At 43.1% G+C, this 16,912-nt stretch overlaps 1 protein-coding gene across 4 annotated transcripts in view; it reads left to right on the forward strand.

The window, feature by feature from the left end:
- The window catches only part of LOC121587520 (rho-related BTB domain-containing protein 2-like), a 103,242-nt gene that overhangs the window by 52,752 nt on the left and 33,578 nt on the right, over positions 1 to 16,912 (forward strand). For 3 of the 4 annotated variants that reach the window (XM_041904532.2, XM_041904531.2, XM_041904530.2), the window contains 2 exons: positions 2,886 to 3,087; positions 3,206 to 3,309. In XM_041904532.2, the coding sequence (XP_041760466.2) occupies positions 2,896 to 3,087; positions 3,206 to 3,309 (296 nt within the window). In that variant the 5' untranslated portion in view covers positions 2,886 to 2,895. Of the gene's footprint in view, positions 1 to 2,562; positions 2,719 to 2,885; positions 3,088 to 3,205; positions 3,310 to 16,912 lie in introns of those variants that run through there. The other variant, XM_041904533.2, reaches the window with a different exon arrangement.

Raw genomic sequence — 16,912 nt, forward strand, 5'->3', positions numbered from 1 at the left:
TATCATAAGATACTCTACCTCAGGCGAGCAAAACCTCAAGACTTCCTTAGTATTTGATTTTGTGCACCAGCTGTTGTTTACAAATATACACAGACCGCCACCCCTTGTCTTACCGGAGTCAGCCGTTCTATCCTGCCGATGTAGCGTATAGCACGCTAGCTGTATGTTGTCCATGTCGTCGTTCAGCCACGACTCGGTGAAACATAAGATATTACAGTTTTTAATGTCCCGTTGGTAGGATAACCGTAATCTTAAGTCATCCAATTTATTCTCAAATGATTGAAGATTGGCTAATAGGATTGATGGGAGCGGCAGTTTACTCGCTCGCCGTCGGATCCTTACAAGGCACCCCGACCTACGTCCACGATATCTCAGTCTCTTCCTCATGCGAATGACGGGGATTTGGGCCTTGTCGGGTGTCTGTAGGATATCCTTCACGGCCGCCTCGTTGAAGAAAAAATCTTCGTCCAATACGAGGTGAGTAATCGCTGTCCTGATATCCAGAAGCTCTTTTTGGTTATAAGAGACGATGGCAGAAACATTATGTACAAAATAAATGACAAATAACGCGGGAAAACACACATAATAGTACAATTGGTTAGAGGGCTGTAAAACGGCAGCCTTCTTCTCCGGCGCCGTTATAGTAACAATCATGTGACAGATCATGTGACACTTAGATTGCACACAGGTGGACTTTATTTAACTAATTATGTGACTTCTGAAGGTAATTGGTTGCACCAGATCTTATTTAGGGGCTTCATAGCAAAGGAGGTGAAAACATATGCACGCACCACTTTTCCATTATTTATTCTTTTAGAATTTTTTGAAACAAGTAATTTTTTTCATTTCACTTCACCCATTTGGACTATTTTGTGTATGTCCATTACATGAAATCCAAATAAAAATCAATTAAAATTACAGGTTGTAATGCAACAAAATAGGAAAAATGCCAAGTGGGATGAATAGTTTTGCAAGGCACTGTAGAATAAGGTAGTCTGTACGGTACAATTCGTTTTGGCCCAGCACTGGCTTTGACAGCTCTAGGACTTCAACGGACGTGGAATATTCCAAAGGGAATGTGTTGTTTGTTGTAGCTTTTAAACAAGACCTGACATTGTTTGTTTTGGCCTGTAACAATTTTGTCTCGATCTGTAGCAACAGGGACATACAATGTGTGAGACGAGAGGAGCAGGAGTTGGTGGGAATGAGTGTTGGGGGGGGGGGGAGGGGCGGAATAGCCACTGTCCATCATCTCATGTGTCCGATGAATGGGTGCCATTTTTAGCCGCTCTGTGTGTCACTGCAGGGACGAAGTGCTACTCCGCCGGCATCTACGTCAATGGAATAATAATAAGCCTATGAATCTTTCAAATGGCCTATTTATGGTACCTTGGATGGGTCAGAGTGGTAGGACAGGACTGCAGGTCTGGTCTGCCAATATCAGCTGTATCAATATCACCTTCAGAGATGCACTGGAGCCTAACCAACTCTCTCTCTCTCTCTCTCTCTCTCTCTCTCTCTCTCTCTCTCTCTCTCTCTCTCTCTCTCTCTCTCTCTCTCTCTCTCTCTCTCTCTCTCTCTCTCTCTCTCTCTCTCTCTCTCTCTCTCTCTCTCTCTGCTTCAATTATGTAAATACATTCATCCTGAGTGCTGATTTCCATGGAAACAAAAAAAAAAGAGTTGACAGCTTTGTTTTAACATGTCAGAAATATTTGAAGTCATCTAAGGCAAGAAGTTTAAAGTAAGCATTTCACAGGGCTGTGAACGTATGGCCTTTTTAAAGTAATTGGAACTATGCAATGACCTCTGCTACGTGCCAAACTCTTGATGGAAGTTGGTTGGTGGTCTGACTCTGATAGGGGAGCCTATGGAGCCACTATCCTGTCCTGTGTGTGTGACCCAATCACATGAATCATCTCTTTCCTAGCATTCTCTGTTAGACTAGACAAGACAAGTCTCTGGGAAGCTTCTTGCTGTTCAAATCCATCTCTCGGTTGAACCTGGTCGAGCATTCAGGCCTCTGTCTGTACATCACCACTTCCTTTTGTCTTAAGGCAAAAATGCTCATCTACTGTTCCGTTGCTGTGGATCTAGACTAGAGTTTGGACAGGCCAAGACACAACTCTGGCATCTATCTAAAGGGCCCTGTTCAGACGCTATTGTCTCTCTCACTGCTACGGTACCGTAGCTACTGGCTATTCGCTACCCACGACCACCTCCTGTTCCACTTTCTGTTTCTGAAGAAGAGAGGCATATCTTGGCATCAGCAGACTCTCTAGGTTGAGAGAGAAAGAGTGGGAGGGTAGGAGGATGGGGGGTGGGGCTGGCGGAGGGGTGGTGGTGTCTTTCATGAGTGCCCCTAAGCAGATGGGATCGCCATTCGCTCCTCCAAAAATAAAATCTACCACTGGGGCTGTGCTCTGGTTTATGTAGGTGCCTCTTGTTCTCTCTTCCTCTCTCACCCTCTGTTATGACATAAATAGCTCCTCAGTTTTTTATTTCTCTGCCCCTGTACCATGTGTTCACTCTGGAGGAGTTTGGCAGGAGCTGCTCATTACTGGTCAGTACAGACTCAGGCTTCTAGCTATGGCCAAGCTTTTCTGTTGGTGATTGATTTAAGGAGCTACCCTGCCCAGTGTTGGCCAAAAGCTATTCAGTATTGTTCCGTTTGTACCTGAATACTTCACTTAAAGACATGCTCCGGAACATTGGCGACTAGTAAGTATTTTTTCAACCTTCCGCTTTGGGATGGATGTGTGAATGTGTAGTTCACACATGCATGTTCTATGACCAGAATTACTTTCTTGCCTCAATTACTTTCTTACCCCCTCTCTCTCTCTCCCTCTCCCTTCCTCTCTCTCTCTCTCTCTCTCTCTCTCTCCCAGGGCCCTCTCCATGGATATTGACACAGACTATGAGCGGCCCAATGTGGAAACCATTAAATGTGTGGTGGTAGGGGACAACGCGGTGGGCAAGACCAGGCTCATCTGTGCCCGCGCCTGCAATGCCACCCTCACACAGTACCAGCTGCTCGCCACCCACGTGCCAACCGTCTGGGCCATTGACCAGTACCGTGTGTGCCAGGAGGTGGGCATGGACCCACGCTACACACACACGCACGCATACACACACACACGCACGCACACAGGCACAGCCTGAAAATAATTGTCCCATGCAGTGGTGTGATGTGTGCCTGTCCGTCTAGGTGTTGGAGAGGTCCCGGGATGTTGTGGATGAGGTCAGTGTGTCCCTGAGACTATGGGACACCTTCGGTGACCATCACAAAGACCGACGTTTCGCGTACGGCAGGTGAGGAGACACACAAACATGCACACACATACTCACTGAGAGGCTGTGGCTACTTTCAGCTTAGGGTACTTGTTGTACAGACAGATTCTGGTAACTGACCTAATAACTCAACCTGCCTGGCTATAATGCAACACCCCCCATTGTGCATAATGAAAGCTAGATACAGTATCAACAAGATCTCATAGTTTCTCTTTTGGAATTCAACGTATTATGGATGAACTTCTATTTTTGATGCAATAATTTGGCGTGGTTAAAGAGTTAATTCCGCGTGGCTAAAGGGTAAAAACAGAAACAACTCAAAGGTTAACAGTTTAGGCATTAATTCCGAATGGTTAAGGTAAGGGCTATGGTTTGGGGAAGGCTGACCAACCTCATACCATAAGTATTCTCACTGCTTGCTAGAGCAGGTTTCTTCAACCTTTTCTTGCCCATGGACCCCCTTCCAGGCAAACCGGCAACCCAGGAACCCCCATCATACGTTAGCAAAAAAACATTTAAATATTCACGTGTCTAATTAACATTTAAAAATGAATAGATTTGGTCGATAGCTTTTCACAATTTTGACCTCCCATATTATAATTGGAAGAGGAGGCGTAAACTCTAACATACAGTGGGGAAAAAATGTATTTAGTCAGCCACCAATTGTGCAAGTTCTCCCAATTAAAAAGATGAGAGAGGCCTGTAATTTTCATCATAGGTACACGTCAACTATGACAGACAAAATGAGGGGAAAAAAATCCTGAAAATCACATTGTAGGATTTTTAATGAATTTATTTGCAAATTATGGTGGAAAATAAGTATTTGGTCAATAACAAAAGTTTCTCAATACTTTGTTATATACCCTTTGTTGGCAATGACACAGGTCAAACGTTTTCTGTAAGTCTTCACAAGATTTTCACACACTGTTGCTGGTATTTTGGCCCATTCCTCCATGCAGATCTCCTCTAGAGCAGTGATGTTTTGGGGCTGTCGCTGGGCAACACGGACTTTCAACTCCCTCCAAAGATTTTCTATGGGGTTGAGATCTGGAGACTGGCTAGGCCACTCCAGGACCTTGAAATGCTTCTTACGAAGCCAGTCCTTCGTTGCCTGGGTGATGTGTTTGGGATCATTGTCATGCTGAAAGACCCAGCCACGTTTCATCTTCAATGCCCTTGCTGATGGAAGGAGGTTTTCACTCAAAATCTCACGATACATGGCCCCATTCATTCTTTCCTTTACACGGATCAGTCGTCCTGGTTCCTTTGCAGAAAAACAGCCCCAAAGCATGATGTTTCCACCCCCATGCTTCACAGTAGGTATGGTGTTCTTTGGATGCAACTCAGCATTCTTTGTCCTCCAAACACGACGAGTTGAGTTTTTACCAAAAAGTTCTATTTTGGTTTCATCTGACCATATGACATTCTCCCAATCCTCTTCTGGATCATCCAAATGCACTCTAGCAAACTTCAGACGGGCCTGGACATGTACTGGCTTAAGCAGGGGGACACGTCTGGCACTGCAGGATTTGAGTCCCTGGCGGCGTAGTGTGTTACTGATGGTAGGCTTTGTTACTTTGGTCCCAGCTCTCTGCAGGTCATTCACTAGGTCCCCCCCGTGTGGTTCTGGGATTTTGCTCACCGTTCTTGTGATCATTTTGACCCCACGGGGTGAGATCTTCGCGTGGAGCCCCAGATCGAGGGAGATTATCAGTGGTCTTGTATGTCTTCCATTTCCTAATAATTGCTCCCACAGTTGATTTCTTCAAACCAAGCTGCTTATCTATTGCAGATTCAGTCTTCCCAGCCTGGTGCAGGTCTACAATTTTTTGTTTCTGGTGTCCTTTGACAGCTCTTTGGTCTTGGCCATAGTGGAGTTTGGTGTGTGACTGTTTGAGGTTGTGGACAGGTGTCTTTTATACTGATAACAAGTTCAAACAGGTGCCATTAATACAGGTAACGAGTGGAGGACAGAGGAGCCTCTTAAAGAAGAAGTTACAGGTCTGTGAGAGCCAGAAATCTTGCTTGTTTGTAGGTGACCAAATACTTATTTTCCACCATAATTTGCAAATAAATTCATAAAAAATCCTACAATGTGATTTTCTGGATTTCTTTTTCTCAATTTGTCGTCATAGTTGGTGTGTACCTATGATGAAAATTACAGGCCTCTCTCATCTTTTTAAGTGGGAGAACTTGCACAATTGGTGGCTGACTAAATACTTTTTTTCCCCACTGTAGCCTATTCTCTAACATAGCCTGTTAGCTACAAAGGTAATCTCGCGTTGCCATACCTCCAAAATCACGTCGTTGTCACATTAGGGAAGCCTGGTTCGCAACAAGGTTACTTGAAAGGTAACTCCAAACACATTTTTGCTAAGGGCAGCTGTTTAGTTGGTTAAACAAAGGTTAGCCATGTGTTGGCAAAAAAGGATGCCCAAGTCAAGAAAGCTTACCAGCACTTGCCCTACTGGTCGCCTATTTGTGGGTGCTTTTCAAAGCCTATGTCACGGATGCCAGTGAGTGTAATTTGCTCAATATTAAGGGTTGTTTAATAAAGAAGAAAGAAGATATTCTACTATTTCCTACTGTAGGTATGTAATTCAAAATTAGTTTATTCTGTTGTTGCTAGCGATATTCAAAAAAACATTGAAATAATAAAATAACTGTGTATATATATATATATATATATATATATATATATATATACACACACAGTTATTTTATTATTTCAATGTTTTTTTGAATATCGCTAGCAACAACAGAATTGGACACACCTACTCATTCAAGGGTTTTTCTTTATTTTTACTACTTTCTACATTGTAGAATAATAGTGAAGACATCAAAACTATGAAATAACACATATGGAATCATGTAGCAAGCAAAAAAGTGTTAAACAAATCAGAATATATTTTATATTTGAGATTCTTCAAATAGCCACCCTTTGCCTTGATGGCAGCTTTGCACACTCTTGGCATTCTCTCAACCAGCTTCACCTAGAATGGTTTTCCAACAGTCTTGAAGGAGTTCCCACATACAGTTGAAGTTGGAAGTTTACGTACACCTTAGCCAAATACATTCAAACTCAGTTTTTCACCATTCCTGAAATTTAATCCTAGTAAAAATTCCCTGTCTTAGGTCAGTTAGAATCACCACTTTATTTTAAGAATGTGAAATGTCAGAATAATAGTAGAGAGAATGATTTATTTGAGTTTTTATTTATTTCATCACATTCACAGTGGGTCAGAAGTTTACATACACTCAATTAGTATTTGGTAGCATTGCCTTTAAATTGTTTAACTTGGGTCAAACGTTTCAGGTAGCCTTCCACAAGCTTTCCACAATAAGTTGGGTGAATTTTGGCCCATTCCTTCTGACAGAGCTGGTGTAACTGAGTCAGGTTTGTAGGCCTCCTTGCTCGCACACGCCTTTTCAGTTCTGCCCACACATTTTCTATAGGATTGAGGTCAGGGCTTTGTGTGATGGCCACTCCAATACCTTGACTTTGTTGTCCTTAAGCCATTTTGCAAGAACTTTGGAAGTATGCTTGGGTTCATTGTCTTTTTGGAAGACCCATTTGTGACCAAGCCTTAACTTCCTGACTGATGTCTTGAGATGTTGCTTCAATATATCTACATAATTTTCCTATTTTGTGAAGTGCACCAGTCCCTCCTGCAGTAAAGCACCCCCACAGCATGATGCTGCCATCCCCGTGCTTCACGGTTGGGATGATGTTCTTCGGCTTGCAAGCACCCCCTTTTTCCTCCAAACATAACAATGGTCATTATGGCCAAACTATTCAAACTGTTCTATTTTTGTTTCATCAGACCAGAGGACATTTCTCCAAAAAGTACGATCTTTGTCCCAATGTGCAGTTGCAAACCGTAGTCTGGCTTTTTTATGGCGGTTTTGGAGCAGTGGCTTCTTCCTTGCTGAGCGGCCTTTCAGGTTATATCGAAATAGGACTTGTTTTACTGTGGATATAGATACTTTTGTACCTGTTTCCTCCAGCATCTTCACAAGGTCCTTTGCTGTTGTTCTGGGATTGAATTACACTTTTCGCACCAAGGTACGTTCATCTCAAGGAGACAGAACGCGTCTCCTTCCTGAGCGGTATGATGGCTGCGTGGTCCCATGGTGTTTATACTTGCGTACTATTGTTTGTACAGATGAACGTGGTACCTTCAGGTGTTTGGAAATTGCTTCCAAGCATGAACCAGACTTGTGGAGGTCTACAATTGTTTTTCTGAGGTCTTGGCTGATTTCTTTTGATTTTCCTTATGATGTCAAGCAAAGAGGCACTGCGTTTGAAGGTAGGCCTTGAAATACATCCACAGGTACACTTCCAATTGACTCAAATGATGTCAATTAGCCTATCAGAAGCTTCTAAAGCCATGACATCATTTTCTGGAATTTTCCAAGCTGTTTAAAGGCACAGTCAACTTAGTGTATGTAAACTTCTGACCCACTGGAATTGTGATAAAGTGAATTATAAGTGAAATAATCTGTCTGTAAACAATTGTTGGAAAAATTACTTGTGTCATGCACAAAGTAGATAAACTATAGTTTATTAACAAGACATTGGTGGAGTGGTTGAAAAACAAGTTTTAATGACTCCAACCTAGGTGTATGTAAACTTCCGACTTCAACTGTGTGCTGAGCATTTTGGTTGCTGCTTTTCCTTCACTCTGCTGTCCGACTCATCCCAAAACATCTCAATTCGGTTGAGGTCGGGTGATTTTGGAGGCCAGGTCATCTGATGCAGCACTCCATCACTCTCCTTCTTGGTCAAATAGCCCTTACACTGCCTGGAGGTGTGTTTTGGGTCATTGTCCTGTTGAAAAACAAATGATAGTCCCACTAAGCGCAAACCAGATGGGATGGCGTATCGTTGTAGAATGCTATGGTAGCCATGCTGGTTAAGTGTGCCTTGAATTCTAAATAAATCAAAGACAGTGTCACCATCAAAGCACCCCCACACCATCACGCCTCATCCTCCATGCTTTACGGTGGAAACCACACATGCTGAGATCATCCGTTCACCTACTCTGCATCTCACAAAGACATGGCGGTTGGAACCAAACATCTCAAATTTGGACTCATCAGACCAAAGGACAGATTTCCACCAGTCTAATGTCCATTGCTCATGTTTCTTGGCCCAAGCAAGTCTCTTCTTCTTATTGGTGTCCTTTAGTAGTGGTTTCTTTGCAGCAATTCGACCATGAAGGCCTGATTCATGCAGTCTCCTCTGAACAGTTGATGTTGAGATGTGTCTGTTACTTGATCTCTGAAGTATTTATTTGGGCTGCAATCTGAGGTGCAGTTAACTCTAATGAACCTATCCTCTGCAGCAGAGGTAACTCTGGGTCTTCCTTTCCTGTGGCGGTCCTCATGAGAGACAGATTCAGCATAGCGCTTGATGGTTTTTGCCGCTGCACTTGAAGAAACTTTCAAAGTTCTTGAAATTTTCCAGATTGACTGTCCTTCATGTCTTAAAGTAATGATGGACTGTAATTTATCTTTGCTTATTTGAGCTGTTCTTGCCATAATATGGTATTTTACCACATAGGGTTGTCTTCTGTATACCACCCCTACCTTGTCAAAACACAACTGATTGGCTCAAACGCATTAAGATGGAAAGAAATTCCACAAATTAACTTTTAAGAAGGCACACCTGTTAATTGAAATGCATTCCAGGTGACTACCTCATGTAGCTGGTTGAGAGAATGCCAAGAATGTGCAAAGCTGTCATCAAGGCAAAGGGTGGCTACTTTGAAGAATCTCAAATATAAAATATATTTTGATTTGTTTAACACTTTCTGGGTTACTAGATGATTCCATATGTGTTATTTCATAGTTTTGATGTCTTCACTATTATTCTACAATGTAGAAAATAGTAAAAAATAAAGAAAAACCCTTGAATGAGTAGGTGTGTCCAAACCTTTGACTGGTACTGTATATATATGCATTATGTATATTCATGGACCCCCTGCAGTACCTCGGAGCTCCGGTTGAGTACCGCTGTGCTAGAGCATTGTGAACTGCTGTAGCGCAATGGTCTAAGCAGCGCGCTCCGGCTCCGACCATCATGAGATCACGGCCAGTGCTGGGCGTTTTTTATTTATCTTTTTGGAGCGCCAAGGAAGGCATATATCGACTATCGACTCTCCTCTAGCACACAGACATGATGGCATCATCTCTATCCCTGACCTTTCAGACATAGCACTGATCCTCACCCAGCCAGCTAGCAGGACTTAATCCACCCACATATACACACACACACACACACTGAGCAGGATGTCAGTCTGGAGGGTGGGTGGGGGCTGTGTTTGTATAACAGGTCACCCGGTCACTTTGTGGATCTGTTTTTGAGTGACAGACTGTGTGTGTTTTAGTGTGCGGCTTTGTGTGTGTGCGTGTGCAGCTGTGCGTGCGCAGCTGTGTGTGTGTGTGGCTGTGCGCCTTTTCAAATAGTCAGTGACTCATTGTCTGTGTGTGCTCAGTCAGCCTGCAGTCAGCTGATAGCACAGTGCAAGCTCAGCTGTTCTGTGCCTTCCCGTCTCTGCCCTTCTGTTTGGGCGCTGTGGGGCTCAACCTCTTGCCCTAAACCCAGTATCAGATAGCCATGCCACCCCATGCAAGCACCCTTATTCAGCAATCAACTACTTATAGGTATGCTCACACTGTCCTCTCTGTGTAGACGAGTATTTGATAGGGTTTGTTATTTGATCATAGGGCATATATACAGTACCAGTCAAAAGGTTGGACACACCTACTCATTCCAGGGTTTTTCTTTATTTTTACTATTTTCTACATTGTAGAATAATAGTGAAGAAATACAAACTATGAAATAACACATATGGAATCATGTAGTAACCAAAAAAGTGTTAAACAAATCAAAATATATTTTATATTTGAGATTCTTCAAAGTAGCCACCCGTTGCCTTGATGACAGCTTGCTTCACTCTTGTCATTCTCTCAACCAGCTTCATGAGGTAGTCACCTGGAATGCATTTCAATTAACAGGTGTGCATTCTTAAAAGGTAATTTGTGGAATTTCTTTCCTTCTTAATGCGTTTGAGCCAATCAGTTGTGTTTTGACAAGGTAGGGGTGGTATACAGAAGATAGCCCTATTTTCTAAAAGACCAAGTCCATATTATGGCAAGAACAGCTCAAATAAGAGAAACGACAGTCCATCGTTACTTTAAGACATGAAGGTCAGTCAATCTGGAACATTTCAAGAACTTTGAAAGTTTCTTCAAGTGCAGTCGCAAAAACCATCAAGCGCTATGATGAAACTGGCTCTCATGAGGACCGCCACAGGAAAGGAAGACCCAGAGCTACCTCTGCTGCAGAGGATAAGTTCATTAGAGCTACCAGCCTCAGATTGCAGCCAAAATAAATGCTTCACGGAGTTCAATTAACAGACACATCTCAACATCAACTGTTCAGAGGAGACTGCGTGAATCAGGCCTTCATGGTCGAATTGCTGCAAAGAAACACTACCAAAGGACACCAATAAAAAGAAGAGACTTGCTTGGGCCAAGAAACACAATCAATGGACATTAGACCAGTGGAAATCTGTCCTTTTGGTCTGATGAGTCCAAATGTGAGATTTTTGGTTCCAACCGCCGTGTCTTTGTGAGACGCAGAGTACGTGAACGGATGATCGCCGTATGTGTGGTTCTCACCATGAAGCGTGGAGGTGTTATGGTGTGGGGGTGCTTTGCTGGTGACACTGTCAGTGATTTATTTAGAATTCAAGGCACACTTAACCAGCATGGCTACCACAGCATTCTGCAGCGATACGCCATCCCATCTGGTTTGGGCTTAGTGGGACTATCATTTGTTTTTCAACAGGACAATGACCAAAACACACCTCCAGGCTGTGTAAGTGCTATTTGACCAAGGATAGTGATGGAGTGCTGCATCAGATGACCTGGCCTCCACAATCACCCGACCTCAACCCAATTGAGATGGTTTGGGATGAGTTGGACCACGGAGTGAAGGAAGAGCAGCCAACAAGTGCTCAGCATATGTGGGAACTCCTTCAATACTGTTGTAAAAGCATTCCTCATTAAGCTGGTTGAGAGAATGCCAAGAGTGTGCAACGCTGTCACCAAGGCAAAGGGTGGCTACTTTGAAGAATATAAAATCTAAAATATAATTTGATTTGTTTAACACTTTTTTGGTTACTATATGATTCCATTTGTGTTATTTCATAGTTTTGATGTCTTCACTATTATTCTGCAATGTGGAAAATAGTAAAAATACAGAAAAACCCTTGAATGAGTAGGTGTGTCCAAACTCATATACAGTGAGGGGAAAAAGTATTTGATCCCATGCTGATTTTGTACGTTTGCCCACTGACAAAGACATGATCAGTCTATAATTGTAATGGTAGGTTTATTTGAACAGTGAGAGACAGAATAACAAAACAAAAATCCAGAAAAAACGCATTTAAAAAATGTTATAAATTGATTGGCATTTTAATGAGGGAAATAAGTATTTGACCCCTCTGCAAAACATGACTTAGTACTTGGTGGCAAAACCCTTGTTGGCAATCACAGAGGTCAGACGTTTCTTGTAGTTGGCCGCCAGGTTTGCACACATCTCAGGAGGGATTTTGTCCCACTCCTCTTTGCAGATCTTCTCCAAGTTATTAAGGTTTCGAGGCTGACGTTTGGCAACTCGAACCTTCAGCTCCCTCCACAGATTTTCTATGGGATTAAGGTCTGGAGACTGGCTAGGCCACTCCAGGACCTTAATGTGCTTCTTCTTGAGCCATTCTTGGCCGTGTGTTTTGGGTCATTGTCATGCTGGAATACCCATCCACGACCCATTTTCAATGCCCTGGCTGAGGGAAGGAGGTTCTCACCCAAGATTTGACGGTACATGGCCCCGTCCATCGTCCCTTTGATGCGGTGAAGTTGTCCTGTACCCTTAGCAGAAAAACACCCCCAAAGGCAAATGGTTTCCCCTCCAGGTTTGACGGTGGGGATGGTGTTCTTGGGGTCATAGGCAGCATTCCTCCTCCTCCAAACACGCGAGTTGAGTTGATGCCAAAGAGCTCCATTTTGGTCTCATCTGACCACAACACTTTCACCCAGTTCTCCTCTGAATCATTCAGATGTTCATTGGTAAACTTCAGACAGGCATGTTTATGTGCTTTCTTGAGCAGGGGGACCTTGCGGGCACTGCAGGATTTCAGTCCTTCACGGCGTAGTGTGTTACCAATTGTTTTCTTGGTGACTATGGTCCCAGCTGCCTTGAGATCATTGACAAGATCCTTCCGTGTAGTTCTGGGCTGATTCCTCACCGTTCTCATGATCATTGCAACTCCACGAGGTGAGATCTTCCATGGAGCCCCAGGCCGAGGGAGATTGACAGTTATTTTGTGTTTGTTCCATTTGCGAATAATCGCACCAACTGTTGTCACCTTCTCACCAAGCTGCTTGGCGATGGTCTTGTAGCCCATTCCAGCCATGTGTAGGTCTACAATCTTGTCCCTGACATCCTTGGAGAGTTCTTTGGTCTTGGCCATGGTGGAGAGTTTGGAATCAGATTGATTGATTGCTTCTGTGGACAGGTGTCTTTTATACAGTTAACAAACTAAGATTGGGAGCACTCCCTTTAAGAGTGTGCTCCTAATCTCAGCTCGTTACCTGTATAAAAGACACCTGGGAGCCAGAAATCTTTCTGATTGAGAGGGGGTCAAATACTTTTTTCCCTCATTTAAAATGCAAATCAATTTATAACATTTTTGACATGCGTTTTTCTGGATTTTTTTGTTGTTATTCTGTCTCTCACTGTTCAAATAAACCTACCATTAAAATTATAGACTGATCATTTCTTTGTCAGTAGGCAAACGTACAAAATCAGCAGGGGATCAAGTACTTTTTTCCCTCATTGTATATATATCTCAATGACTCATTTATTTATCATTTATTGATTTGTAGACTGCTATGAAGACGTTAGCATGTTATTGACTAATGACTACAGTGTGTCATTCCGAAGACTGAATAGGTGAGTTATTAACCCTTATGTCACCGTTATGGAGTGACATAGTACCTGCATGATCTCTAATAACAGTGGAAAGTGTGTGTCTGTGTCCAGGGGATCTCTGCTGGGTTGTGTATACACTGAGCAGTCAGCCAGTCAGTCAGGAGTTTGAGCTCAGCCTCGCTCTATATCCTGTAAAAACACAAAACACCCAGCTTTGGTTAGCTAGCAGCCCTGCTGACCTTTGTAGTTTGACTTGACAAAGACAGAGTAGGGTGAAGTTGCCCCTAGATGCTGAACTCGTGTCAGTTTTTGATTTCCCGCAGTAATAGTTAAGGTTAGATTTGGGGTAGGGGAAGCTGATCCTAGATCTGTACCTAGGGGAAACTTAACAATAAACCTCCTATTAGTTATTTTTCAGGTGCAGTTGGTAAATGATTGGCCAACAGGGTCAATGAGCGATATAGACTCCTGATGTGTGTTTTGTCAACTCCTCTCTGACTCACGTCCACACATGTACATGGACGTATGAACATTCACGCAGACAGATGCAGGAATAGTCACAACCCTTACCACAAGGGCAAAGGCACGTACACACTAACATAGATTAAAAGCAGTCTGAGCCATGGTAATGACACTTTGACAGGATGCTAATGGAAATTCCTGTTTGTGTGTGTAGGTGTGCGAGTATGTACACTACCATTCAAAAGTTTGGGGTCAGTTAGAAATGTCCTTGTTTTCCATGAAAACTTGCATGAAGTGAGTTTGAATAGCCTTGGTTTCTCAAATGACTGCCTCGCCTGGTTCACCAACTACTTCTCAGATAGAGTTCAATGTGTCAAATCGGAGGGCCTGTTGTCTGGACCTGTGGCAGTCTCTATGGTGGTGCCACAGGGTTCAATTCTTGGGCCGACTCTTTTCTCCGTGTATATCAATGATGTCGCTCTTGCTGCTGGTGACTCTCAGATCCACCTCTACGCAGACGACACCATTTTGTATACATCTGGCCCTCCATTGGACACTGTGTTAACAAACCTCCAAACAAGCTTCAATGCCATACAACACTCCTTCAGTAGCCTCCAACTGCTCTTAAACACTAGTAAAACTAAATGCATGCTCTTCAATCGAACGCTGCTGGCACCCGCCCACCCGACTAGAATCACTACTCTCGACGGGTCTGACCTAGAGTATGTGGACAACTACAAATACCTAGGTGTCTGGTTAGACTGTAAACTCTCCTTCCAGACTCACATTAAGAATCTCCAATCCAAAGTTAAATCTAGAATCGGTTTCCTATTTCGCAACAAAGCCTCCTTCACTCATGCTGCCAAACATGCCCTCGTAAAACTGACTATCCTACCGATCCTTGACTTCGGCGATGTCATTTACAAAATAGCCTCCAACACTCTACTCAGCAAATTGGATGTAGTCTATCACAGTGCCATCCGTTTTGTCACCAAAGCCCCATATACTACCCACCACTGTGACCTGTACGCTCTTGTTGGCTGGTCCTCACTACATATTCGTCGCCAAACCCACTGGCTCCAGGCCATCTATAAATCACTGCTAGGCAAATCCCCGCCTTATCTTAGCTCATTGGTCACCATAGCAGCACCCACCCGTAGTCTGCGCTCCAGCAGGTATGTCTCACTGGTCATCCCCAAAGCCAACACCTCCTTTGGCCGCCATTCCTTCCAGTTCTCTGCTGCCAATGACTGGAACAAATTGCAAAAATCTCTGAAGCTGGAGACTCTTATCTCCCTCACTAACTTTAAGCATCAGTTGTCAGAGCACCTTACCGATCACTGCACCTGTACACAGCCCATCTGAAATTAGCCCGCCCAACTACCTCATCCCTATATTGTTATTTATTTTGCTCATTTGCACCCCAGTATCTCTATTTGCACATCATCTCTTGCACATCTAACATTCCAGTGTTAATACTAATTGTAATTATTTTGCACTATAGCCTATTTATTGCCTTACCTCCATAACTTACTACATTCGCACACACTGTATATAGATTTTCTGTTGTATTTTTGACTTTATGTTTTGTTTTATCCCATATGTAACTCTGTGTTGTTGTTTTTATCGCACTGCTTTGCTTTATCTTGGCCAGGTCGCAGTTGTAAATGAGAACTTGTTCTCAACTGGCTTACCTAGTTAAGTAAAGGTGAAAAAAAAGAAAGAAAAAAAAAGAAAAGGAAATATAGCAAAATACATAGGAAATGTAGTCATTGACAAGATTAGAAATAATGATTTTTAATTGAAATAATAATTGTGTCCTTCAAACTTTGCTTTCGTCAAAGAATCCTCCATTTGCAGCAATTACAGCCCTGCAGACCTTTGGCATTCTAGTTGTCAATTTATTGAGGTAATCTGAAGAGATTTCACCCCATGCTTCCTGAAGCACCTCCCACAAGTTGGATTGGCTTGATGGGCACTTCTTACGTACCATACGGTCAAGCTGCTCCCACAACAGGTCAATAGGGTTGAGATCCAGTGACTGTGCTGGCCACTCCATTATAGACAGATACCAGCTGACTGTTTCTTCCCTAAATAGTTATTGCATAGTTTGGAGCTGTGCTTTGGGTCATTGTCCTGTTGTAGGAGGAAATTGGCTCCAATCAAGCGCCGTCCACAGGGTATGGCATGGCGTTGCAAAATTGAGTGATAGCCTTCCTTCTTCAAGATCCCTTTTACCCTGTACAAATCTCACACTTTACCACCACCAAAGCACCCCAGACCATCACATTGCCTCCACCATGCTTGACAGATGGCATCAAGCACTCCTCCAGCATCTTTTCATTTGGTCTGCGTCTCACACATGTTCTTCTTTGTGATCCGAACACCTCAAACTTCGATTCATCTGTCCATAACACTTCCTCTGTCCAGTGTCTGTGTTCTTTTGCCCATCTTTTTTTTATTGGCCAATCTGAGATATGGCTTTTTCTTTGCAACTCTGCGTAAAAGGTCAGCATCCCGGAGTCACCTCTTCACTGTTGACGTTGAGACTGGTGTTTTGCGGGTACTATTTAATGAAGCTGCCAGTTGAGGACCTGTGAGGCGTCTGTTTCTCAAACTCTCAAATGTACTTGTCCTCTTGCTCAGTTGTGCACCAGGGCCTCCCACTCCTCTTTCTATTCTGGTTAGAGCCAGTTTGCGCTGTTCTGTGAAGGGAGTAGTACACAGCGTTGTACGAGATCTTCAGTTTCTTGGCAATTTCTCGCATGGAATAGCCTTCATTTCTCAAAACAAGAATAGACTGACGAGTTTCAGAAGAAAGTTATTTGTTTCTGGCCATTTTGAGCCTGTAATCGAACCCACAATTGCTGATGCTCCAGATACCCAACTAACCTAAAGAAGGCCAGTTTTATTGCTTCTTTAATCAGCACAACAGTTTTCAGCTGTGCTAACATAATTGCTAAAGGGTTTTCTAATGATCAATTAGCCTTTTTAAAATGATAAACTTGGATTAGCAAACACAACGTGCCATTGGAACACAGGACTGATGGTTGCTGATAATGGGCCTTTGTACGCCTATGTAGATATTCCATAAAAAATCAGCAGTTTCCAGCTACAATAGCCATTTACAACATTAACAATGTATACACTGTATTTCTG

This window comes from Coregonus clupeaformis, chromosome 18 (assembly GCF_020615455.1).
Source record: "Coregonus clupeaformis isolate EN_2021a chromosome 18, ASM2061545v1, whole genome shotgun sequence".
NCBI classification, from domain to species: domain Eukaryota; kingdom Metazoa; phylum Chordata; class Actinopteri; order Salmoniformes; family Salmonidae; genus Coregonus; species Coregonus clupeaformis.